Source organism: Rattus norvegicus, chromosome 4, assembly GCF_021556685.1.
Source record: "Rattus norvegicus strain SHRSP/BbbUtx chromosome 4, alternate assembly SHRSP_T2T, whole genome shotgun sequence".
Taxonomy (NCBI): Eukaryota; Metazoa; Chordata; class Mammalia; order Rodentia; family Muridae; genus Rattus; species Rattus norvegicus.
Genome location: NC_141537.1, coordinates 165,319,254 through 165,345,512, shown reverse-complemented (window position 1 = coordinate 165,345,512; position 26,259 = coordinate 165,319,254). Strand labels below are relative to the sequence as shown.

Genomic DNA, 26,259 nt, shown 5'->3' with positions numbered 1-26,259 from the left:
TGCCTTTCTTTAAACTGATACTTGCTACCAAAAATGGAATAGAGAAGAGGAATATTACAGAACTACTACAGTATAAGTTCTCTCCCTCTCCCTCTCCCTCTCCCTCTCCCTCTCCCTCTCCCTCTCCCTCTCCCTCTCCCTCTCCCTCTCCCTCTCCCTCTCCCTCCCTCCCTCTCTCTCTCTCTCTCTCTCTCTCCCCCCCCTCTCTCTTTCTCTCGTGTGTGTGTGTGTGTGTGTGTTTGTTTGAATCTCATATAATCATTAGCCTAAGGTAGTAACAAATGTTAGCCACAGCAATACAAAGGACATTTATTTTTTGTCTTTCCTACCAGTTACTGCTCTAGCTTCCTGATTGCCCTCATAGTCTCTGATACCACCTCTCCAGTGAAAACCTAAGATAAAGTGTGCTGAAGGCTTTCTGGATACCTCACATCTTTCTATCTTTTAGCTGTCTTGTTTGAACTATGGCAGACATGGTATAACTTCAATGCTCTCATGGGATAAGGACTAAAGATTAGGGAAGTTTAGAGAACCAGTGGTCTCAAAACACTTTCAAGCAACTAGACAAACTCCTTTTTTCTTAATGTATGTGAAAATACATGCTGAAGTACTACATACAGTTTACATACATACTTACAGTTTATAAAATTTTCAGTGGACTTATTACATAGAAAAATTTAACAATGCATGCTGGTTCTAAATGAAGGGATGTCCTATAAGGCAAGACAAATGTATGTCCATCATAATAATTCTATATTTATTATCTCGGTAGCTACAAAATTTGGTTTTAAAACTTGGCAGTGCAGTATACAGAGAAATTTTCACACTGCAAAAATAAGATTTTTAAAAAATAGCCCACAAAGGCAGCAATCAGAAAGTCAGTATTTGCTATTTATCATTGAAGAATTAATAGTACTCTCAGGTCATCAAAGCTGCAGACCTCTGGCCTCATCCTTACATGTCTGCTTTTATATACACTGACCTGTTAGTTTTACATTTTTTCTACCCACAGAAGAAGGAGAATATTTTTGATGGGACAGCACCTTAAAATTATGTCCCTTTGAATGCAAAGTGTTTTCCATGTATCAACAACATATAGCATTGCTTAAACCTGAAGACAATAAAGGGCAAAGAATATTATTGCAAGTTTTAGTTAAGAAGGCCCCTCAGAGAAATTATTAGGGTGGAGAAGAAAATCTATGGAAGAACAGCTTTTATTAGGCACTTTATTTGACACTGCTTTTGCCACCCATGGATGTCTCCTATACTAACAGCCAGCCAACTGGTAGACATTCTGAAAGGTACAGTCCTGCCTTTTATGGCCATGGGAAGTTTCAAAACACCTTGTATATGAAAAGACTTACTTATAATTATTTTTACTAACATAGTTATAGACATTAATTAAAATATTTAAGAAAATAAAAAATGTACTTTCATTGAATGAAACTTAGAAGTTTGATTTAGGGTAAACTGGAATCACATCTACTTTAGTGTTTGATAAAATGTTAAAATTCACCACAGTGCCCATTTATTGCTAAATAATTGGTGGAAGTTGGACTTACATCCAAATATGTGAGTGTACATGCATGATACATGTTTATAAGAAAGTTTTTGCTTTGCTTTGTGTTTTTGGTTTTTTGAGACAGGATTTTGCTATACAGCCCAGGTTGGCCTAAAACTCTTGATCTTCTGCCACTCTCTCCTGAGTGCAGAAATTTGGTCACGGGCCGCCACAGGTAGTATGAAAACTAACCTTTCCAGTGACAACTTTCCTTGTCACTCAACCACTATGCAATGTTCCATCTCCATAAATGTGTGACCTACATAAAAGTTGTTGTTTTTTAAAGAAATACTTTTATTTTTATTATCATTTATCTATTTGGACTATTATCCAATATCCACTGACTTTAATTACTCCTGTTCCAGATATGGTGCTACCTGCCAATAATTCTAAGACATAGATGAGTCTTCTTATTGATATTTACAGCAAGGCATTCTTCAACCTAACTAAAAATCCCCAAGAACAGAAATTACACCTGAACAAAGATCTTTGCAGGGTACACTATGGGTCTGTGTGATGACATCAGAAGGCACAGTTAGGGAATATGCACTCTAGCCCGGCTAGGGAAGATCTACATCTAGCCCAGCTCATGTCTCTGGGCTACTCTCAGAGCACTCTGGCCATTGGTTAGAGTCAGAATCCTGTGCTCCATAGATCCATATGCTTCAGGGCAGTTTGTTTTATATGGGGAAAAGAAGTAGATGAGGCCAAAGGAGAAAGAGATGAGTGTGAAGAAAGAGGAAGAGAGAGAAAAAGAGGAAGAGGACAAGAGAGAGAAAATAAGAAAAGCTGAAAACCTTACATACCACTCTTTGATCAAGACGTTTAATGATACATTCACTTACAGATATCCTTAATAAACTGGAAAGTCACTGAGTACCTCAAGAGTGCTTCAGGAATCCAGATAGAATAGATGACTTCATGATCACCATGTGACACAGTTTGTAACTTTGTTTGAAATGGCTTTTCAAATTTTTAAATTCAAATAAGAAGTATGTCTTTTGAAGCATTGATATCTGTACTATTTGTCATGGTTAGGTTAAATTTGTTCAAGAGATCAATAGATTTTATGAGTTTTGTACAGTGGCCACCAGAGGGTGTAGTCAAAAATCCACATTAAACTCAAACCTCAGAAATTTGGAAGCAAGTATCTTGGTGAGAAATAATAAATATAGTCCCAGGTGCGTATAAACTTGCCAAAATATATTGGAACTTTAAATAAGTATGGTTCTCCATGAAACACATTTTCGAATATAACATGTATGACAAAATGCTCACACTTTGCGCCTAATGTCTGTTTTATTGCTAAATAGCAGATAAAGCCTGTGCCCAACTATACAGGTTGAATATTTGATAGACTCAATCACAGCATTTATGCCCATAATCCCTGCACTTGGGAAACTGAGGCAGGAGGATTAATATGAGTTTGAGACACACTTGCGCTACAGAATGAGATTCTATCTCAAAAATCCAAAATCAAGTCAGGTGTAATATAACACATTTTTTTTATCCTTGTATTTCGGAGGCAGAGACATACAGATTCTTAAGTTTGAAGCCAGCCTATTCTACAAAGCAAGTTTCAAGGACACACAGAAAAACCCTGTGCTGAAAAACAAGCAACCAAGCAATCAAAGAAATAAACAAAAGCCAACCTCAAAACAACAATAATAGCAATAACAACAGTAGTGAAAGAAAAATAAAACATTTAAAACCCAGCCAACTAAACTAGCATAAAATATTTGATAAGCTTACATAATTGATAAGGATAAAAATTTAAAATAAGTAGTAAATGCTTTAAGAAATGCTTCTGATACAATGCTAATTAAGACAAAAGGTTACAAAGCAATGTGAGACTCTTACGTTCTGATAGGAAAACAAGAACATAAAGAAAAAAAACAAAAAAACAATCCAGCCCTCCCTCAGATTGTTTGGACCATGAGTCGATTGGCTTGACTCAATTTTCAGAGTATGAGATGTGAAGAACACCATGAAGGCTAATACCTGAAATGCTGACAATGTTTAAAAAAAAATCAGCCTTTTTGTTTTAGTAAATCAGATAATCTGATTGCTAACTCACATAATACAGAATATAAAGTAAAGCACTTGTGAGAAAAGATTTTAAAAATACTGAAGAATCCCTGAATACTGAAGAGTTAGAATACTCAACTCTAAAACCTAGGCACTAAATATTTTAAATTAGTTAATTAATTTTATGTGTAGAGATATTTTGTCATCATAAGTGTTTGTGTATTCCATGTGCTCACTGACTGTAGAGGCCATAACAGGGTGTCAGACCCCTAAAACTGGAGCTATGATCTGTCATGTGGGTGCTGGTAACCCAGCCCAGGTCCTCTGAAATAGTAGCCAGTGCTCATAACTGCTGTGGTTAATTGGATGTGGATGACTCTAAAGACTCAGGTATTTGACTGCTTGGTCCCTAGGGGCTGGAACTGTTTGGGAAGAATTAGGTGTGGCTTTGTTGAAGGAAGTAGATCAGTGGAGGTGGACTTTAAGCTTTCAAAAGCCCACACTATATCCAATTAGCTTTTTTTGTCTCGTGCTAGTGGATCAGATGTAAGTTCTCAGTTATTTCTTTAGCCCGATGCCTGCTGCCATGCACCCTGCCATGCATATCATAAACTCTAACCCTCAGAAAGCATGAATTCTCAATTTAAATGCTCTCTTTTCTATTTTCCTCTGGTCATGGTATCATGTCATAGCAACAACAGAAAAAAGAAAAAAAGAAAGAAAGAAAACTGTGAAGCTGTCCCTCCACCCCTCTTCAAAAAAAATCACTGTATTTTCAATAATCAGACACTTTAGTGCAATATCACATTCTTTCATGAATTTCATAGTGAACATTTGTGGGAATCTACACACAAGAATACAAAATTGAATCATTTCAAGGATTTTATGCAAGATGTGAATAAATAGTATGCATATATTATATACCACTTCTCAAATTATAAACCTTTACTAGTGTATAGTTGAAAAGAAAGAAAGAGACATTATCATAAGGGTCATCTTGACCCTTGTGTCAAAAGTTCCTGGGTGTGTAGTCTACAACAGCATAAGTTCCTGAGTCTGTGGCTTCCTGTGTGGTTTAGTACAAACGTCTTAAGTCCTCCAGACACTTCCTTTTTTCTGTTGGGCTAGCCTCTCATAAAATATGTGCTTTGTTTTTATATCTTATTTTTATATAATCATTGTGTACAATGTTCTAAAATGTCCCTTCAATTCTTGTCATGGTAGCAGATGGCGTGGACTAGCCGTAAATGGTCCAGAAACTGTCAATTATTTAACAGTATATCATATTTCCCCTATTGAATATACTTTGAGAAAGCAGCTTCCCAATTGTTGCTGGGTTTCATTCTAAGCTTTGCGTATCTCTATAGTCATTATGAACCCAAATAAGACAGAGTGTAGGCAATTAGTCAGCCAGTTAGACCAGCACCATTTGTTGAGGAGGCGTTCATTTTCCCATTGTGTAGTTTTTGCCTCTTTGTCAAAAATCAAGTGTTCATAGGTGTGTGGATTTATTTCTGGGTCTTCAATTCTATTCCATTCATCAACCTGTCTATTTCTATAACAATACCATTTAGTTTTTGTGGTTTTTTTAATCATTATTGCTCTGTAATTCAGCTTGAGGTCAGGGATGGGGATTCCTCTAGAAGTTCTTTAGTTGTTCAGGCCTGTTTTGGCTAACCTAGATTTTTGTTTTGTTTTGTTTTTCTATAGGAAGTTGAGACTTGCTTTTATATGGTCTGTAAAAACTTGTGGTGGAATTTCAATTGGAATTGCATTGAATCTGTAGATTGCTTTTGGTAAGATGGTCATTTTCACTATGTTAATTCTACCAATCCATGAGCATGGGAGATTTTTCCATCTTCTAAGGTATTTTCAATTTCTTTCTATGTTGTGTTTGCAGACAGGAGCCTAACATAGCTGTCTTCTTCAGAGGTTCTACCCAGAAGCTGACTGAGATAGATAAAGATACCCTCAGCAAATATTAGTCAGAGATTGGGAACCTTAATGGAAGAGTTAGGGAAAGGATCGAAAGCTCTGAAAGAGATGGCCATCCCACAAGAAGACCAACAGTGTCAACTAAACTGAACCTCTGGGACCTCCCAAAGACTGAGCTGTCAACCATAGAGCACACATTGGCTGGTCTCAGCCTCCCCACTGCTCACCCCCAACACATATGTAGCAGAGGACTGCCTTGTCCTGCCTCAGTGGGAATAGACATGCCTAATCCTGCAGAGACCTGATGTTCGAGGGTTGGGACAATATCGAGGGGGAATACCTTCTCAGAGGTGAATAGGTGGAGAGATGGGAAGAGGAACTCTTTGAGAGTCAACAGGTATGGCAGCATTTGGGATGTTAATTAATTAATTAATTAATTAGTTAATTAATAAAAATAGCCAGTTTCCCTATGGCAATTGGAGTCCAGGCATCAACATCAAATCTTTAGGCCAATGGTTCTCAAAATTCCTAATGCTGTACCTTCCAACAATAATGTGGTAACTCCCAACAATAAAATTACAGAATTGCTACTTCATTACTTTAATTTTACTACTGCTATGAATATCAAAATAATATCCAATATGCAATATATCCAATTTGTGACCCTTAAAGAGGTCATAACCCACGGGTTGAGAACCACTGCTTCAGGCTGAACCATCTTGCCCTTCTTGAAGGAATGGAATTTCTATAAAACACCTGGATTTAGTAGAGTCTTGACATTGTCAAAAGAACAGAGTGGATAATTCTTAGAATCCTTCCAGAAATTCACCCAGCAGACAATGAGACCCTGCCCTGAAGAATGTGTCAATTACAGGAAAGGGTTTGCAAGCTCTCAAACAACAGTTATCTGATAAGTTGTGAATCACAGAAGAGCATAGATTAAAAACGAAACTACATAATGAATAGCATTGCTATTAGATAGATGCCAAAACCAACTCAGGATAAGTGGGTATTTTGTTTATAGGAAACTTACCACTCTTGATAGGTGTTGGCCACTATCTGTGAAATTGTTGGTGCTACCACACTAAAGACTACATCATGATATAGAGGAGTTTGACAGCAGGGTATAATTGTCTCATTTCTTTCTTTTTTTTTATTAACTTGAGTATTTCTTATATACATTTCGAGTGTTATTCCCTTTCCCGGTTTCCGGGCAAACATCCCCCTCCCCCCTCCCCTTCCTTATGGGTGTTCCCCTCCCAACCCTCCCCCCATTGCCGCACTCCCCCCATAGACTAGTTCACTGGGGGTTCAGTCTTAGCAGGACCCAGGGCTTCCCCTTCCACTGGTGCTCTCATTTCTTTTTAAAAGTACCCTTACTTTCCTTTAAAAATTAATACTGTACATTATTCCAAATACTAAAATACTATTAGTTCAATATACAATCACTTGTAAATGATTGTTTAAATAATTCACACACCTTTTTGAATCAAATCTTCACGTTTAGTATGTATTACACATTTATTTCATCTCTGAATCCAGATCAGACACATCCCAAGTACCCAGTGAAGAATGAGTCACAGAAGACACCCTATTGGACAGATAGCTCTACATATGGCTTAATTCAGTTTATACCTGGATTTTATTTATTCATATTATAGTCTAGGTGAAGGGTTCTATAGACTTCTTACAAAGGGCTATACTTTTCTTCTTTGCTCCCATATTTCAGCACATATGCTATCTCTATAACTCTACCTTTATGACTATAGTTTACGTTCAGTCATATATAATTTTTTAGATGGGTATTTCTATGTAGCTCTGACTGTCCTGAAAATTAGTGTGGAGACCAAACTGCCTCTGCCTCCCTAGTGCTAGCATTAAAGGCATGTAACAAAACACCAGCTCAAAATAATACCTTTATTATGGTTAATTTTTGCAAATTTTATATATAAGCACAGTTTCCTTATTGTTAAAGCCATTAGTCTATTCTTATTCCGATTTGATTGCAGAGTCCCTAACAGCCTCCTTATTCAGAATTGCTAAACCTTTTCATAATGTAGGGAAGAGAAATACCAACTACAGAAACTATGAATCTTCCGGTTTAGAGATCTGTACACTTAGATCCTGTCTAGGCTACTCCTCAGAGGAGTAACACTCACCATCCCTGGTCAACCCCAATCCTCAGGAAAAACTTGAACTGTGACAAAATGAGTTCATGGTGTGAATGAAGGAGGGAATGAAAAAAGTTCCTTTTAAAAGAGATTCACTTATTTTTATTTCATGAATATCAATACTTTTTCAGCATGTCGTTATGTGTACCACCTGTGTGCCTCCTCTCCTCAGAGGCAAGAAAACAGTGCTGGACACCTGGAGCTGTAGTTACAGATAGTTAATTCACCATGTAAGTTCCAGGAACCACAAATGCACTTAAAAAACTCTAGGCCTTCCTTAGTTCCTTTCACGCTGTTCTGTTATGTTTCTTTTATTCCCATTGTCAAAAGAGTACTACTATCTGAGAACAATGTCTGGACCTGAGTAGAAACTTGACTTTCTGAACAACTAGACTATTACAAGATGACTGGTTAGCAACTGTTTTCTGGCAAAAAAAAAAAAAAAAAAAAAAAAAAAAACGAGTACATCAATTTCTCCTCCTTTCAAACCCAGTCCAATGGGCCAATGGGCCTATTAATTCTGGGCAAGAAAATACTCCTTAGAAAATTCAGGAGACTTTAGAATAGATCAGAGCCTATTAAGTATGTAAGGTGGCATAGATTTGCAGGTTTATGTTTTAAAAAGACAAAAATAAGACATGGAGTTGGGCAAGTGATGGGGTATAGGCTGGGAGGAAATGGAGGGATAAATTAGGAGTTAATATCATCATAATGCACCACATATGTATATAAAACTTTGTTTTAAATCTTCAAGTATCTGTAAAATAATTTAATCCAAATTTATCATTTTGTTAGAACAACCTAAACCCAAAAGTATCTAAATTCTGCTAAAATTATATCACTGTAACTGTAGATGTATATCCATATGTACATATTTATATGACATAAAAGAGAGACATGATGATGATGACTATGACTATGACAATGATGATGATGAAGGAAGTACTATTATGTCCATTTAAGGTTTAGACAGAACCATATCATAAGCATGTAGCTTTTAAACATTAAAAATGTGGGAGAAATTACCTATTCATTGTTTTGGTAATGTATTTTCTTCATTTTGAAAAAAAATTGGATCTTAGGATTTTATCTTTTAGTCTAATAAATTCGTACTGGTGAATTTCAGAATTTAAAGTTTGCAAATGTCAGAAAATGTTGGATAACAACTGTACTAGTTACTTTTCTCGTGACTGTGACAAAAGATCTGAGGGAGCAACTTCAGCGAGTATGATTTATCCTGGCTCAGTTTAGGATATATCCTGGCTCCCAGATTGAGGAGGTAAAAAGGGAAGACCTGATGACAGAAGAGAAAGGTGGCTGGTTACATTGCACACACACAGTCGGGAACCATGAAGATGAAAACTGGGACTCAGCTCTCTTTTTCCTTTTCATTCAGTGCAGAATCTCAAATGAGGGAATAGTGATGCCCACACTCCCGGTGGGTCTTCACTCTGTTGTTGAACTTCCCTGGAAACAAACTCAGGGAGTTTGGAGATTTGTCTAATACATCAGAAGTCACAAGGAGCTGGGTACCGAAGTCTTATTCTTCTGGGGATTTTACTGAGGTGAGCATGGAAACTCTTCTGCCCAGGATCATGTGAGTCATGCGTGTGAAAACTGACCCCTCACTTCCTTGGGCCGACGGAGAAATAAACAACCACTTTCCATCATCATGGTTTGACGCAGTTTCCAGTTGAAGGCTATTCTGTGTAGCCAACCACATTTGTTACCACAAGTACCCCTGTAGTTTTTGTTTGCTGGGGGCCAGGAAGGCACAGCTAATTATCTTTGCTGGTATTAATTTAAAAGTCAGCTTTATGGGCAGTTCAGCGTCCCAAATTACTGTTCTGGTTCATGTTGAACTAAAATGCTTGAGAATTGCCTGAGTCTTAACATCTGGAAGTTTTAAGCTGCCTCTTTGAGAAATGCTTGGGCTGAGTCTTACTCTTATAGCTAGTATTTGCCTTGGCTCTGCCAATCACACTAGAGATTCACATTGGTTTAGCTGTCATTATTCCATGTTCTGGTTACAAAATCTATCATACGTCTCTACATCTTCATTATTTTGTCATTCACCTTCTATTTATTTATCTATGCATAGGTTTCATCTGGAAGATGACATAGCAACCTTTACCATTATGGCCTCCAATTTCATTTGCACTTTTAAAATTGATTGGGCTAGTTGGATGTATAACAGTTAAATACAACTGTCTTTAAAGGAAGAAAGTTAATGTAAAGGAAAGTTTAGTAATGGAAGCATTCTAAGAGACACTGAAATACACTCATATTTGGGGTATAAGTGTTGTGTGAATGTGTGTGTGAGTGTGTGACTGCGTGAATGTGTCTCTGTGCGTGAGTGTGTGTGCCTGTGTGTGTTTCTATGTGTTTTGAGGACAGGAAATTGTTTTAGAGTACATGTGTTTATAATCAATATATACTCTGACAATAGTATTGTGTTCTCACTTACAGTAAATATTACTAGTCAAATGCTCAGCTCCATAATTTCTAAGATGTCTTAGAATACATTTATTTTAATTTAATAAAACTGGTAGTTTATTATTACAACAGCAGGAAATAAAATATAATTTCTCTCATTTGCTGTTTGCCATACATTTTAAGGTGTTCATATGTAATTTACGTGCATATAATTTACACATATAATTTATTTATCATGTCCAATAGTCTATGTATCTGATGATTTGATAATACTAAAAATTATAAATGTAAGAGTAGGTAATTTTAAAAACACAGGGGCAATGCATTGCTGCAATTGTTTACATGATAAATTTAAAGCCAATTTTCTATTTGCTGTTAGGGGGCTGGAGAAGTGATAAGATGGCTTGGTGTTTTTTGCAGAAGCTACGTCTGGTTCTTAGGAACCAAGTCAAATGGCTCAAAACCTTTCATAACCCCAGCTCAAGGGTCACTGTTCTCGTCTGGCCTCCCTGGGTAGGTATATGCATGTAGCATACATTCTCACGGACATGCACATGCACACATACATGCTAATGCACAGACACAGACACATGCAAATACAGAAATAATTCTAATAAAAAGTATGCTGTTAAATGTCCATTTGTTCAATGGCCCAGACTGGTCGATAGCGCCTGAGCTGGGCATCATTCAACAATCCCTCTGAGCTCAGAGCACGGCTCATGAGGGTGTCTCATGACCTGTACCTGGCGTTAAGATAGCCTGCCTGCAGAGTTCTACAATGCTTGCATATTGTTATTACTTATGTTGAAAAATGACTACTAGAAAGAATACCTCAATCCTTATATAGGGGAGAAAAAAAACAAATTAAGTCAAAAGTGAGTCTACCTTCAAAAAAGCTAGAAATTTCTAAAGCATTTTATCTGAGTTAGTTAGTATTCCCTGCTGGCCCAGTATTGTCTGCATTGCTATTTATTATAATTAGTTAGATCGTCTGGACTTGCTCAGGGTGGTTGAAATTACTGGCTAGAACGTATACACTCTGATGTTTCTGCTTTTACTTCAATGAAAAGCTGCTGAAGATTTTTTCAATTCTATAAAAATGCAGAAATTAATTCAGACAGAATATATAATAAGCACATACTTCTCTTTTTACTTTTGATCATTTATAAAACTTAGCTAGCATTAGTTGGCATATTCACTAAATTCTGAGATTATACCTTCCTCATATTCATTAACATCTAGGGTTCAGGAAACAAATGTTTCCTGAAACAGGTTTTGTTTCTTACTCTTAATTGAAAACAAATTGGAAAATGTAATCCTGATTTCAGTGAAACTTTTGATATAGGAATGCAGAATGACACCATAGTCTGTCCTCTACTATTGTTACCAGAGGCATTAATACCTATCAATAGGCCCCTCCCAATGTCACTGTGCAGGTAAAAGGCTAGCAGAGCTAGCTCATTATAGGTCTCAGCTACCTTCCAGACCACCCCTGCGCTCCAGCTGATGAAAAGCAAAAATAGAGCCAGGAAACATCAGAGATGGTGAGTGTGGGATGGGGACTGTGCTCTCTCAGGCTGTCTGAAACAAAGGGATAAAGTGGAATGCATTGGAAATTAGGGATAATGTTTGGACGTCTCTAAATTGTTGCCAGAGAGAACTGAACTGAGCCTGCACACATATCCAGTGTTAACTTCATCTCAGAGGTGAGGATAATATTGGATTGAAATGAGCACATATTTAAAATTATACACCATGTAATGTGACAATAATTTTTAAGTTGTCAGATATTTTGGAAAATACTTATTACTTTTGTAGAAATTCTAAATAGACATTATCTCCTTTGCTATGAATCTAATTTCCTCAAACTCCAGAAGAATCATAAGGCTAGCTAGTAATGGGTTTTTAATAATTTAGGAATCATGCTTTCTCATAAATATTAACATTATTTAGTCCTCAGAATTACCAGAAGTTTTGGTTTGGGGAAAAGATTCTTTGTTCGCTTAAATCACTAAATATCGCACATTTCACCAATAATTTATTTTGCATTTATTCAAATGGTATTCTAAATATGACTTTTATGATATGTATTAAAATACAAATGTGACTGGTCTGCCTTCTCTAGCCTCAGTAGAAGAAGATGAACCTAATCTTACTGCTCCTTGATGTGCCAAGGCTGGTTGATATCCATATGAAGCCTCTCTTATTCTGGGGAAAAGAGGTGGAGGGGTAGATGGAGCAGGTAGTTGAGAAGGAGGGGCTTGGAGGAGAAGAAGCTGCAAAGGAAAGTAAATGAACAAGCAATGAAAAATATGAATGTAACAAGCATTGAAATAACTTCTTATGAGATTAAGAATTTTTCATTGTTTTTCTTGCCCCAGATCTGGGCATCAAACCTAGCTTTCGAACACTAAGCAAGTTCTCTACAACCAAGCAAAATTCCAGCACCTATTTTTTGTAACCTATAATCTTGTTAAGGTAAAAATCTGTGTCTTGGTTGATCTTATTGCTTTGGTAGATAAATTAATTAGAGTTAACAAGATTGGGACATCCCTGTTTATCTTAATTGATTTTGTTTTCTGAAAGCGTTGTTGCTCTGCCTATAGAGCTCTGGGGTTTCAAGCACACACGTCTGGCGCTGATAACCTGATTTTAGCATGGTCCATCGCTATTTTCTTTGAATGTCTGCTCCTGTCTTGGAAGAAAGAATATATTTTGTTCTTCTTCGTAGTAGTAATTAACTCCGAAGAAATGGTTTTCTATTGATTCAGACTCTTCCCATGATTTCTGGGGAAGCTAGCTTTTTCTATACATTTTTGGACTTGCTTAGATGAGTTAAACTCATTGTGGAATTTATGTATATCCACACAAACTAACGAATGACGATTATTGGATGATTGATTTGGGGAATATGATTTACAATCCTTGCAGCTTAGTTTTTCCATCTATACAACAAAGCAAGGTATGTCATCACTGTGTTTATTTTGAGAACTACAGTAGGAGCTATTCTCTTGACTGCTTTGCCTTGACTGGCATAATTTCTTACTTTCTCATATTGTATAATGGGGAAAATGTAGTCCACTGACTACAAAACTAACACTCTCAGAAAATGAAAGGCTGTTTTGGCTTAATGGAATACTAAAGTTTATATAAGCATGCCTTTGCTAAAAATGACTATACAAAGCCTACTATTTTTGCCATTGGGGTTAATGCAGGTATTAAGTGACCAGATATGATTTTTCAAAAAATATATGAATCTAAGTATCTAGAGATAATTAATGTACATCAACTTCTAAATTTTAGCAACCAGTATAATTATTTTAAAATTGTCTAATAGCTCAAGATAATATTTGTAACAACTGTCACAGAACATTACTTATTGTGTTGAATTTCTGGTGTAAAGTGTCACAGACAAAACTTGTAAAAATAATTTATTTTCCTGGAAAAATTCACTTTTTCCTGATCCTTCTTCTTACATAGCACTCTGTATTACTTTATGGTAGTATTCCCACTACTAGTTGAAATAATTATACCATTGTGAAGGAAAGATGAATATTAGTATATGAAATTCAACACAATTAGATAATAGTCTGTGATAGTTATTATATATGTTATCTAAAGCTATTAGATGATTTTTAAATAATTCTGTTGGTTTATAGAATTTAAAAATAAGTATATATTAATTACAGACACCTAGATTCATATACTTGTAAAGTTGTTTGCTGCTCTCCTTCTTGTAGCAGCTATCAGAAATGAATGAGGGAAGACTGACATATGCAGAGCTGAAATAATCCCTGAAGAGTAAGGACAAACCCCAGCCAACTCAGAAAAAGAGAGGTAACATTTTTCTACCTGACTCTGTTTGTGTGTGTGTGAGTGTGTGTGTGTGTGTGTGTGTGTGTGTGTGTGTGTGTGTAGAACACATAATATCAAATACTAAAAAGATGAACTCATATTAGTCATGTCCATATACATTAGATGTTACATGTCTGTCTCTCTTATTGAAAAAGATATTTATGGGTGAATAACCAACAAGAGGAGATCAAATCACAAACCTCATTGAAAAACATCCATCCTGCTCTAATTACAAGGTTTTCTTATTTGTTATGTATTCTGACTATTGATTTCATGCAGAATATCCATGGCGCATAAGTGTTGTGATCCTGGGAACAGTATGTCTTTGTCTTCTGATATCAAGCATAGTCTTTGGATATCTGTGTGAGTATGATATATAAATATTTTATGGGAACAATGAGATAAGAAACAGCACTATAACTGCTAAACCAGTGTAGACAGTTAATTCTGTAGACATCCTAGCAGTTACGGGTATTGGTGATACTGATAATAGTGATAAAGATATTAGTAGCATCTTATATTACTGGTTTTATGATATGTAAATGAGTATACTGTTATAATTACACAGAAATATAATGAGTAAGTATGATTCAGGTTGATACACATACATATTCACACATACATACACACCAATACACACACACACACACACACACACACACACAGACAAACACATGTATATGAAATTTATATAGTCTCAACATGTAAAATTTCAGTGAGCTTCTTAGATTAGGTAGATTGTTCTTTCTTATGTGCTTATAACTTGGGCATTTTTAGATTGACTTTCAGCCACTGATGAGACACACAAGAGACTGGAGAGATGGCTCTGTGGTGAAGAGCATTTGTTCTTGCAGTTTTTGCAGTGATTAAGAACACAGCTCTAGCAAGACCTGGGTTAGTTCATAGTACCCACATGGTGACTCACAACCATCTATAACTCTGGTTTCAGGAAGATTTAACTTCAGGTATACACGGGCACTGGATGAACATGGTGTACATACATATACTCAGGCAAAACACTCACACACATAAAACAAAATAAATTAAATTTTAAAAATCATACAAATATCTAACAAAACACTCCATTAAGCAGGATGTATGCTGTAGGGAAAGTGAGAAAGCCATTTAATAAAACATGATATGCATATGCACTTCAAGTTCTTAGCTTCCTGAAGAACCACTGGAACCACAAGGGAGAGTAAACCTGACCACTTTGTTCCATGAGCACAACACCATTTACCAACTGTGATACATATCTAATCACTTAGTTTAGTTGCTTATTTCATTAATTTTTTTGTTTAAGACAGGATCCTTTCTGGTGGCCCTGTATGGCTTAGAACTCACTGAGATCCACTTGCCCTCCTGTCCCCCTGTGCTAGGATTAAAAGCTTGGCTTTCACACCTGGATAAAGTTGTATTTTACCTCCACATGCTCCTTCCTGCCTTTGTCTCCTAATGCTGAGATTACAGAGCTACAGCAATACATATGCCTCTAACATATTAGAAAATTTGTACTCTATAATTTCTTTCAGTATATTTTTCTTGTTTGTTTAAGTACATTTTGCTTTAAATTATTTGTTTTATTCATTTAATGAAAATTTAGTTTATGTATAAAACCAATATCACAGAAATTTAATGGAAAAAAGGAGCTTTGTATGAATTTACTGGATATACATGTGTGTGGTGGTGTGTAGAAAAAGTTTATCAGTTTTTAAAATGAAATGAGTGCAACTATAAGGGCATGAAGAGATGTTATGTGAGTGGCTCATAACAAACATCACAATGTTAAGAACGCTTCCTGGTGAAGAGAGTAATAAATAAATAAGAATTAAGGCACTGATAGATTAGACCCACCTAAGTTCCGTGAGCAGCATGAAAAAAGGAAAATATTTAGAGACTTGTGGATTGTTCTAGGGTAGTGAAAGAGCAAGCTAGACATACATTAGGGCATGCAAATTGCTTATTAAGGTTTGTTTGTACCAGGACAAGGAACTTTAGGGTTCCTCTGGACGTCAAATGAAATAAAAATAACCATCCGATGGTTATAAGTGATGAGGAACATGACTCAAGTTACATGGGCTGATAATGCCTTGGGAAAGTGCAGGCTCAGTAGACAGGAAATGAGTGGGCATATGAAGGAGATTCTTTCAGGAGACAAATTAACTGATCATGATTAGCCATGTTAGCATCATGATAGAAGTCATGGTCCTACAGGGAAAAACAGGAAGAATGGGTGACCTATAGGGCAATTGGAGTGAACTTGTTCAAGTGAGGAAGGGACAAGATGGAATCAGCAATCCAATTTCATGTCAGGCTCAGGCTCGTGTATCTTTACAGGTAAAGTTGTCTTAAATGCTAGAAAAAATATGAGAACGCTAAGGTTATACATATATATGTGTGTGTGTGTTTATATTTATATGTAAATATATATAATTCAGAGGCATATGGCACATCAGGGAATATACCCACAAAGCTTAGGTTTGAGTTATTTCTTTATAGGAAGCTGTTGTCAAGAGGTTCACAGCATCAGAATACACATGAGATTAAGATAAATATCTAGATTAGAAATATTAATTGCATTGAATTGTGTTCCATTAATAAGAAAATGCATGAAACCATGGTAAAAGGAGATGGAAGGCAGATCATGAAAATAATTTTCAAAACCAAGGGGAATGACTGGATGTTAGAAGACCAGAGGGCAGGATGAAGAGCCTTAGTAAAAATGAACACAAAATGAAAATCAATGGTAGGAACCATAAAAATTTGACTAGTAGATAGTTGGAAATGCAGCTATCTAGTATCAGGCAGCGCAAGCTAGCAGAAGTAATCCGACAGTCTACACAGATGGGACTTTGATCAGGAGGAACAGCACTAATGCTTGTTGCTGGTATAGATACGGTAGAACCACATTGTAAACCAAACCAGATTGCAATGGGCAAAATGTGTTAAGGTTAGAAATCAGTGAGCATGGAAATTTTTATTATTTTAGCTATGGTTAAGCAAGTGCTGAAAGTATGTTGATTTATATGGTCTATTGAATAGATTTGGAAAACGGAATATTTGCACTACTCAAGAAACAAGCTACAGGAATATGTAACAATGTGGATGAATATTATAATGATAATATAAATTAAAATAACAAAGTAAGAGGAATTTTAAGAAATGTATGCAAGTGAGTGCAGTCTCAGGAGGCAAGAGAGAGCCTTGGAGAAGACAAAGCAGAGACTCAGTCAGTTCTGAGATAATCTGTTTTGAGTACTGGGAACCAAAATTGGGTCGTCTACAAGAGTAATACAAATCCTTAATGACTGAGCTACCTCAAAATCACCAAGATTATGATTTCTAACAGAGATTTTTGGTTTTCTTTGCACATTAGAAATAGCTGCATGACTTCATTTCTATTCTTTGATTCCATTTTACATTTTATGTAAAGTCAGATCCATTAAACTACACATGTAACCATTAAATGGACTAATAAACTATAGAGGATGAAATTAGTATATAGACTATTTTTAGTAGAAGTTTGTTTTATTAATGTTATAAATACTTTAAACGAAGCATGTTGCAAGTTATAAATAGTGGTAGTTTAACTGTATTATATTCTAGCACTTTAAAATCTGTTATATTTTTCTTGCTATATTTTAACCCCATCTACTATTTATAATCACAATTAAATAATTGTAGCAAAGTGGTCAGTTATCACCATTTGTGTTTCTTTTTTTATATTCCAAAAATTTATTTCATTTTATTAAAGATTTATTTATGTGTTTTATGTCTATGAGTGTTTCATCTTCCTGTATACACACGGATCTCACAGGACTACAGTACTGATGGTTCAAATGGTTGTGAGCCACCACATGGGTGCTGGGAATTGAACTCAGGACCTGTTAGAGGAGCCAGCACTCTGGAGCTGCCTTTAACCTCTGAGACATATATCACATTTAAAATGACTAATAAAATAAAAGGCCATTGCTCATATGCAATTTAATTTCCAAAAAAGAATGATTTATCTTTGTCTTGGTTTTGAGACTAGGTCTTTTATGTAGCTCTGGCTGACCTGGAACTAGCTATCAAAACCAGGATGACTTCAAACGAACAGCAATCCTACTGCAGCTGTCTCATAAGTGCTGGGATCACAGGCACCATTATCAGCTAAAAAAATATTTCAAGTAGCATACCAGTATATGTTTGGTCTTTACTTTTTACTTTTTTTTAAATTTGGTAAATTGTGAGGTATTTAATGAGAATCCATAGTGTAATAATAGATGAGGTAATTTACCACCCACGTAATTTACCACCCACCAGATCAGAAATCCACGTGGATGCGAAATGCGACAGCGCTTGTACTTCTGTGCATATGTGGAAAAAGACATACTCTGCCTTTCCAGTAAAATTCTGGGAAAAGACAAATTCAAACACTTACTTTTGTTTGTTTTTATTTGACTCAAAATAACTAGTAACATAAAAACATTTTAAAAAGTATCTCTAGTTCCTCACTAACTCTAGTTGTTTTTTTGATAACACTTGGTTACTTTATTTCCAACATGTGACTACACAATCCATCATAAAAATGTTATTTTTAAAAGTTTGCAGCAGGCTTTCAATAAAATTCATGACATGGCATTTTAATTGTAAATATTTCCTCCCATGCTTAAATTTATGAAAATTCATAACCATAAGTAGGCTGCTCATCAGCACACACACACAGGTAGGACATAGGCTCTGCTCCATCACCGAGTGAAAGATGATCGTCTGTGTGACATCCGGTGGAGAGACAGCATCGGACATCTAACTCACTTTAATCCATACATGATATCAGTTGAAGAGGAACCCGAACAGGCAACCAGAGCCTGTGACAGCGACGTGGGTGTACACCGTCGGGGAAACACTGACAAAAACAGTCCGTTTGCTCCTATGATGTCCACTGACACCCATGTCCCACTCTTGCGGGTATGATTTTCGTGTTTAGAGTACGTACTTTCTATATGGAATGGCCCCTGGAAATTTGCCAGGGGTGTCAGCCAGTCTTCGGAGGAGCAACACCAGTTTCTAGAGTGCTCTCAAGAGTGGTCCCAACACCCTGTTTCATCTCAAGTCATTTTCATTTCCATTACAGTGGAGAGGCCTCCCACCTACAGATTGCCAATTGTGTTTCTAATCTCATAGTATGGACTTAGTTTTTCAGGGCACATCAAAGTTCAAAATTCAATGTGAGAAAGATGCAAATAAAAATGCTGTCTCCTCAAAGGAAGTAGTAGATCCTTCAGCTTTACCACCTACAACAGGTATGCATTGGAACTAGAACTGAAAGACGGCACACTGTTAATGGCATTTACATTTCTGCCCCCTTTCAAATTGTGACCTTAAAACTTTTAGTTGAACTTTGGCAGGATTTGAGTTTTGTTTACTTTTCATTGAATCCATCTTTTTCTGTTACAGTTAATGTTATCTTTCACTGAAGAAATTGCTATTGGTTGTCACCTTGGTTTTATTGATCATTTTCTACTGTTCTATACTGGGCGTGTATACTGTAGCTGTATTTACCTAACATAGAGCCCTTCAGCTCACATTACTACATTACTGTCACCTAAATTACTCCTTTTGATGGGTCTCCTCTTGCAGATAGAAATGCATAATGCTGGTGTCTTTCTCCTTGAGAAGTTAAGATTTATTAAAACCATAACAAAATCCTCACATCTGTCCGAGACCATTTCTGTATCCACAATACTCTTTCCTTAAAACTTGGCAGAAGAGGTATTCTAGGCAAAAGCAATTACTCTGTGGAGTTGAATACAGAGCAAACAATGAAATATGTTTCATATTCAATGTCTTGAAATGAGGATAATGGTTGCTTTTATTTTAAGGAAAAGGCTGCTACAAATGTCAAGGAAGATGGTTTTGCTGTGGAGAAAAGTGTTACTACTTTTCAGAAGAGGAAAAGACATGGGATGAAAGTGAGGCATCCTGCAGGCTCCTGGGTTCTCATCTTGCTAAGATTGACAATAGAGAGGAGCAGGTGTGTATCACATGAGTGTTTGAAAAGAAGTAGGCTCAGCTGTGCTGTGCTATGATAATCATCTTTGTTCCTCTGCCTTTCTTTGCTGCTTAACAGAATCACTTGCATATGTTGTTGGTACAGACTTACCTTAAGAGAGACACGTACAGATTTTTTTAAAAATACCCACAAGAATATTTTTATGTCACAAGAAATAGCCCTGGTGTTGGCATCAAGGGGTAATGCTCAGCCATTTTATTTGTTTTGCCCATTCACAGTTTAGCTAGAGCAGATTATTTATCATTAATGAAAAGCAACTCAGAAAAGCTTGCTTTGATGATATAGGTGTTCCCATAAAAAGGTAACTAATTTTTAGTTCTATTCATTTGCCATCAGTACTGGAAAACATGTACTTCTAGGGTAGAACATGTCTCTGTCATTGAACATAGGAAAAATAGGATTTAAAATAAAGACAAAAAATAAAAAATAGAATCATTCCCCGGAAAAAAAATTTTATTTTACTCATAACTTAGGATGAAAAGACTTTTTTTTCTTTGCATACATTTGCAACACTTGTTATTAGCTCCAATGTTTAGAAAAGAAAGGGTCACTCTAGTTGATTCTGTACATTTATTTCCAACTATTCAAGTTAGGCACTACATTTCAACGTTATGTTTACTTTTAGAAATGTTTCTACTCGTATCCTGTGGAGGATACATAGAACACCATGCTCATTAACATAACTAATCAATTGGATTTATTTTTAGCAATTATTGCTATAATATTGAGTGGTGTGCCATAGCAACTACAGTCATTTATACCTTTTCTTTTTTCTTTAGTTAATATATTCATTTACTTTACATCCTAATTACAGCTTCCTCTCCCTCCTTCCCTCCCAATTCCTCTCTCTTTCTCCTCTCCCACCCCTCTCAGAGAAAGGGAGGCCTCCCATGGATATTAAACTGCCTATCAAATTGCAGTAGGACTATGTCCATCTTTTCTTATTGAGTTAGACAAGGCAGCCCACTTAGGGCAAAGTGACCCAAAGGTAGACAACAGAGTCAGAGATAGCCCCTGCTCCTGCTGTTAGATGTTCCACATGAAGACCAAGCTTCACATCTGTTACATACATGTATAAGGCCTAGGCCTGAAACATGCATGTTTTCTGGCTAGTTGTTCCCTCTCTGCGAGGCTTATGGACCCAGGTTAGTTGATTCTTTATAGTATCCTTGATCTCTCTGGCTTCTTCAATCCTTCCTCCCCTTCTTCAGTAAAAGTCCCTGATTTTCACGTAATGTTTGACTGTGGATCTCTTGCATCTGTTTCCATTAGCTGCTGGGTGAAGCCTCTCAGAGGACAGTTATGTTAGGCTCCTGTCTGCAAGTATAGCAGAACATTATTAATAATGTCAAGGGTTTGCTATCTCTCATGGCATGGGGTTCAAGTCAGACCATTCATTGGCAGCAAATTTCATGTACCTGGACTTAGAGGTGGATGTGAGCCATTATATGCATGAGCTTGGAATCAAACTTGGATCCTCTGCAAATAGCAGCAAGGACTCTTAACCACTTAGCCATCTCTCTAGTTCCTGTATATAATTCTTATTTTCCTTTCTTATTGTGGGTTTTAGAGGAAAACTTGTAGACTACACATTGCCCGAAGAACTTGCGGTATGGTTCTCTCAGGAATCTTATGAAGGCAAGCAGGATTGTTGATAGCTAGGGAGGAGGAAACAGTCCATATGAGACAGAAACAACAATATTGGGACTTGTTGAAAGAAGGTAGTCTTGACTGTGAAGAGAAAGGAGATGGCTATGCCTTTACACAAGTCTTAGCTTTCTGGAAAGGAACCAAAAGGCACTGGAGCAGTCTGGCAGGAAGAAAACACATACTACCTCATGATCATATAGTGGTAAGGTCCAAGAAAAGGAAGATATTACAGAATGGCCTAGGAAGGAGGAAAGAGTGGGTCCTACTCAGCAGCACCACTGTCATCAAAGTCCCAGGGAAAAGAGATGGGGTGCTAGGCAGCCTAGAGAGGAGGAAATATCTTACACAATTGATGTGAAGTCTACATCTACTTTTTATTCCTAGAAGATGTATGTAGATGAGTAAATTTATGAATATATAACTTATGTGGTTTTAGAGATATAAAATGTATACTTTAATATGTTTCTACTATTTCCATGCATTTTTATGTATTCAAATTTTCTCTTGTAAACATTAATTATACATCAGCATAACGAAAACTGTGTGGACTCTCTCTCTCTCTCTGTTTGTATGTGTATGTTTGTGTACATGAACAAAAGAGAGATGAGAGAGAAAGAGAGAGAGGAATATATAAAAGTATATTACTTTTAGCAAAATTCATTGCTATATATTGTCATGTATAAGAAAAATTTGAAGTGAACAATATATATCATTTAGAGAAAGGAATACAAATGATTATGACATTGAAACTCATCATTTCAGTATAGAAAATCTTCAGCGAGGTAGTATGATCTACACAAAGGAAAATGCAAGTTAATATGCTGATTACAAATGTAAACTGGTTTAAAATTGCTATAGTTTTCATGTTTCACACTAAAAAACTATATATGACACAAATACAATTTATTTGTTCTTTATCTGTTGCATGTAATTTTAAAATATCCATGCCATCGTCTTCCCAGGGCTGTGCTCTTGGCTTGGCTCCAATAACAAACTGCAGCTGCTCTCACTCAGGATCTGAGATCATCCCCTCAACCTCTCTTGGCTAGTTCCACCAAGCCACCGACTACCCTGGCTGCCCCCTTTTTCTTCTGCTCACCTTATCACTGTGGTTGGAAAACACTAGAAAGTTTTAATATTTTAAAACTAGCCAGAAAACACAATTGCTGGAGGCATAGAATCTATTGCCCTAAACTTACTGGCAATCCTGCATCAGAATTCTACTGGGTCGTAGAGTCTGCCATTGGTTCTAGCTGTCCCCAGGCCTTACATGGCATTCATGCCTCTCCCTCCAAAGTTTAGACAAAAAGCCTCTCTCCTCTGCATCCATGCCTCTTCTTCCTGGGACTTGGAAACCCCACCTCTTTCCTTCTCCCAACAATTAGCTTCTGCTGTCTTTATTGACACAATCAAGAACAAATTAGGAAAACAATACCTCTGCCAACATTTATCTAGTCATCGTAATTTGCTTTTACACCAATATTCTCAAACTTATCTTCTGTGCAATACTTTTTTATGTCTTCTCTTTGTCTACCATAACTATAGAAGTACAATTATTTCATAATAGGGTATATAAAAAATTTAAATAATTTCCCAATACTCTTCAATGTGATATCAATAACTTTAGTAAGTATATTCCTCTGATCATAACAACCAAGAAATTTCTCTTGTCACTATTTCTATCTCACCTGAGTTAATACATTGGAAAACATAACATTACAACTTTAACTTGACTGTCTTATTTGCCATGGGCATGTCTTGTTTACTGACCTATATATGCTTGCAACATGTCAAGAATATTTTCTTGAGTGTCTTCCCCATTTTTCATATTGAACAAATTTCTTTGTTCTGACTTACAATATTTCTTTATTGTCCTTTAAATTACTACGAGGATCTCCAAATCAACTTTTGGAGACTTTTATTAACAGTTTGTAAAGTGTCTTTTGATATTTAGAAATTCTAAATTTAATGTAGCTGGACTTTGAGCCTGATGTATATTGTCTCAGATGATATTAGCAAGATTACTAGGAATACTAAAATTCTAATTTTCTCACAGAACTTTATTCAGTCACGATTGAACTATAGCTATTGGGTTGGATTACGTAAAAAAGGAGGTCAATTCCTGTGGGTACATCAGGAGGATGAAAAAATTTCTTCGGATTTGTAAGTTATTATTTCATATACTTAATTAATAGTTGATTTACATCTAATAGCCTCAGGGAAGAAGGTTGTGACTTTGATCATACCTTTACTTCACTACTATAAATAGAATCTTATGCAATATTACAGCTAAATTTAAAGGAATTGTACATGTCATGTTTATTTCCTCAGATGAAGGAATGAGCTGAAAGCTATACCCAAGATATGGAAGTATATGGCTAGGGCTGAGTCCAAAGCATTTATTTATCTATTCTAACTATCTCTAGACCCAGGCTTGAAAGCCTCTAGCCTCTGTATAATCTAATATTCCAAGCTGAGTAATTCAATTGAGCATCTATTGGCTTCTGAATAAATTACTGTGCCTGGCCTCATACTGACTTTGGCTTTGGCTATATGTTCCAACCTTTTGGTTCCTTCTTATTCTCTAGCTTGATCTGTATTCACCTGTGTTTCTCTTCAACCTGTCTATATAAAACTGCTATACATACACACCCCGCCCCCTGTCTCTCTGCTCTTAAGCAGCCTGTCTTTGCTGTGCTCCTCTCATGTGAGTTGGCCATATCTTATCTCTGACTTATTCTATCATATCTTTGGCATGATAGACTCTCTGACTCATCACTTTGTCTGCCCCTCAAGTAGACAAATTTTAAAGCAGTACTACTTTTTTACACACCAAGTTTACCTTCATTGTTTTGGATTAATGTCTGTGATAAGGGTGTGTCTGTATTCCAGCCAGAGAGATTAAAGTTGTGCCATTGCAGTTGAATCACACAGACCTTGAAGGTCTTTGGATGTGGTCCCTTGCCAGAACAGCCACATTGTTAGAATAAAATTCCTTTACAGTGAACAAAGAAGACTTTCTTTCCATGCACCTTTATATTTTTCTATTTGTTATGTTATTATCGTTTGTAAATGCAAATGTGAGCTTCACCTGTCTGTGCACCTTGTAAATGCCTGATTGTACTAAGAGTCCAGAAGAGGGCATTGAATTCTCTAAAACTGAAGTTACAGATCACCATGGGAAACCATGTAGGTGTTGGCAATTGAAACAGGTCCTCTGGAAGAACAGTAATTGCTCTTAACTTCTGAGCCATCTCTAATGTTTCTGTTAAGGAAAAGGATAGAAAATCCCCATTCTAGGCCTTATTATCTAGCAGCTATCATCAGAAGGTGGTAGTATCCATGGAAATAAACAAATATTTATGTTTTTAGATTGTGAAAATAAAACTTATGCCTAATGAGTAGTATTCCTAAAATAACCTGTCTTTTCCTTTTTTTCTTTTTCCTTTCTTTCTTTTGACACAGGGATTTTCACATGACAACCCATTTAGCAGATGCAGCATGTGGATATATCAAGCCAAAGCTTCTCAACAATGCTCAATGTAGTAGACTTTTCCCCTATATTTGTAAAAAGAATTTTACCTGCCTGTTGACATCAGAGAATTGGTAAAATCACACTTTTACTATTTTTATTCCTTAGTGGCTATTAGCAAAATAAAATTCATCCAAGTCAGTAAACTCTACATGATTTCTGAAGCCTTATTCTCCTGAAGCAAGGGCAAAGCATGGGTTTTTAGATAGTAAATGAAACAAATTCAAGAAGTACATTTTGAAATGGCAAGAATCAGTAAATGGAAAAACATGAAACACTTACTTTCTTTTGTTGAAAGACCTTGTATCTATTTCTTATAATCATCTAGGAAAGTCTAATTCAATTTTTGAGCATTATATTTACATTGTTTACAATACAAAAAAAGCAGAATTGAACTGTAAAAACACTTATTTTTGCCTGCCTTGTTTCCTTCCTCTTGTCAAACTCAAACAACTAAATTTTAGATAGCATTCCTGGGCTTTTATATGGATATACATCTACTTGTAAAGCAAATGTTACATATGAATAAAGTATAGTCCAGGTTTTTTTTTCAGTATATAGTTACAGATATCTTGAAACTCATATAGAACAAGGTAACTTGAAATTGGTGGCAGTCGCCTCACCCCAGACCCTTCAGTGGTGGGATTACAGGTATATGACCTCAGTCTCAGTTTTGCTATTCAGTATTTAAGCATTGCAGATTGTTTCTCAACAGATGTAAGGGAGATATTGATATTTTGTAAGCATCTGTAAACATTGTGCTACTAAGAGGTGTGTCAAATGCACCATTCTTATTGCAATGGATAGTTAGGCTTTTTCTAGATTTTATAATTGCATAAGACCAAGACTGAGTGAAACTTCAAACAGTTTTGGGTAGCATGGGGAATGTCTCCATGATAAAATTCTGCCAGTATAATTTCTGTGTCAATATTTTATGTTTTAGTAGATATTTAATGAACATCATTCACATTGGTCATGCCTTTAACATTCTCCAAACGAAAAATTTCATCAATACTGTTACTCGCATTTTAAACAT

At 36.2% G+C, this 26,259-nt stretch overlaps 1 protein-coding gene across 2 annotated transcripts; it reads left to right on the top strand.

Annotated features, from left to right (window-relative positions):
* The first annotated feature begins 11,614 nt into the window (after nt 1–11,614).
* Klrh1 (killer cell lectin-like receptor subfamily H, member 1) lies at nt 11,615–25,364 on the top strand. 2 transcript variants are annotated; one of them, NM_139187.2, is given in 7 exon segments: nt 11,615–11,675; nt 13,872–13,968; nt 14,266–14,349; nt 19,164–19,271; nt 19,851–20,002; nt 23,748–23,854; nt 25,157–25,364. In NM_139187.2, coding segments are annotated over 7 exon segments (696 nt in total). In that variant the 5' UTR covers nt 11,615–11,672; the 3' UTR covers nt 25,302–25,364.
* Nucleotides 25,365–26,259: the final 895 nt, after the last annotated feature.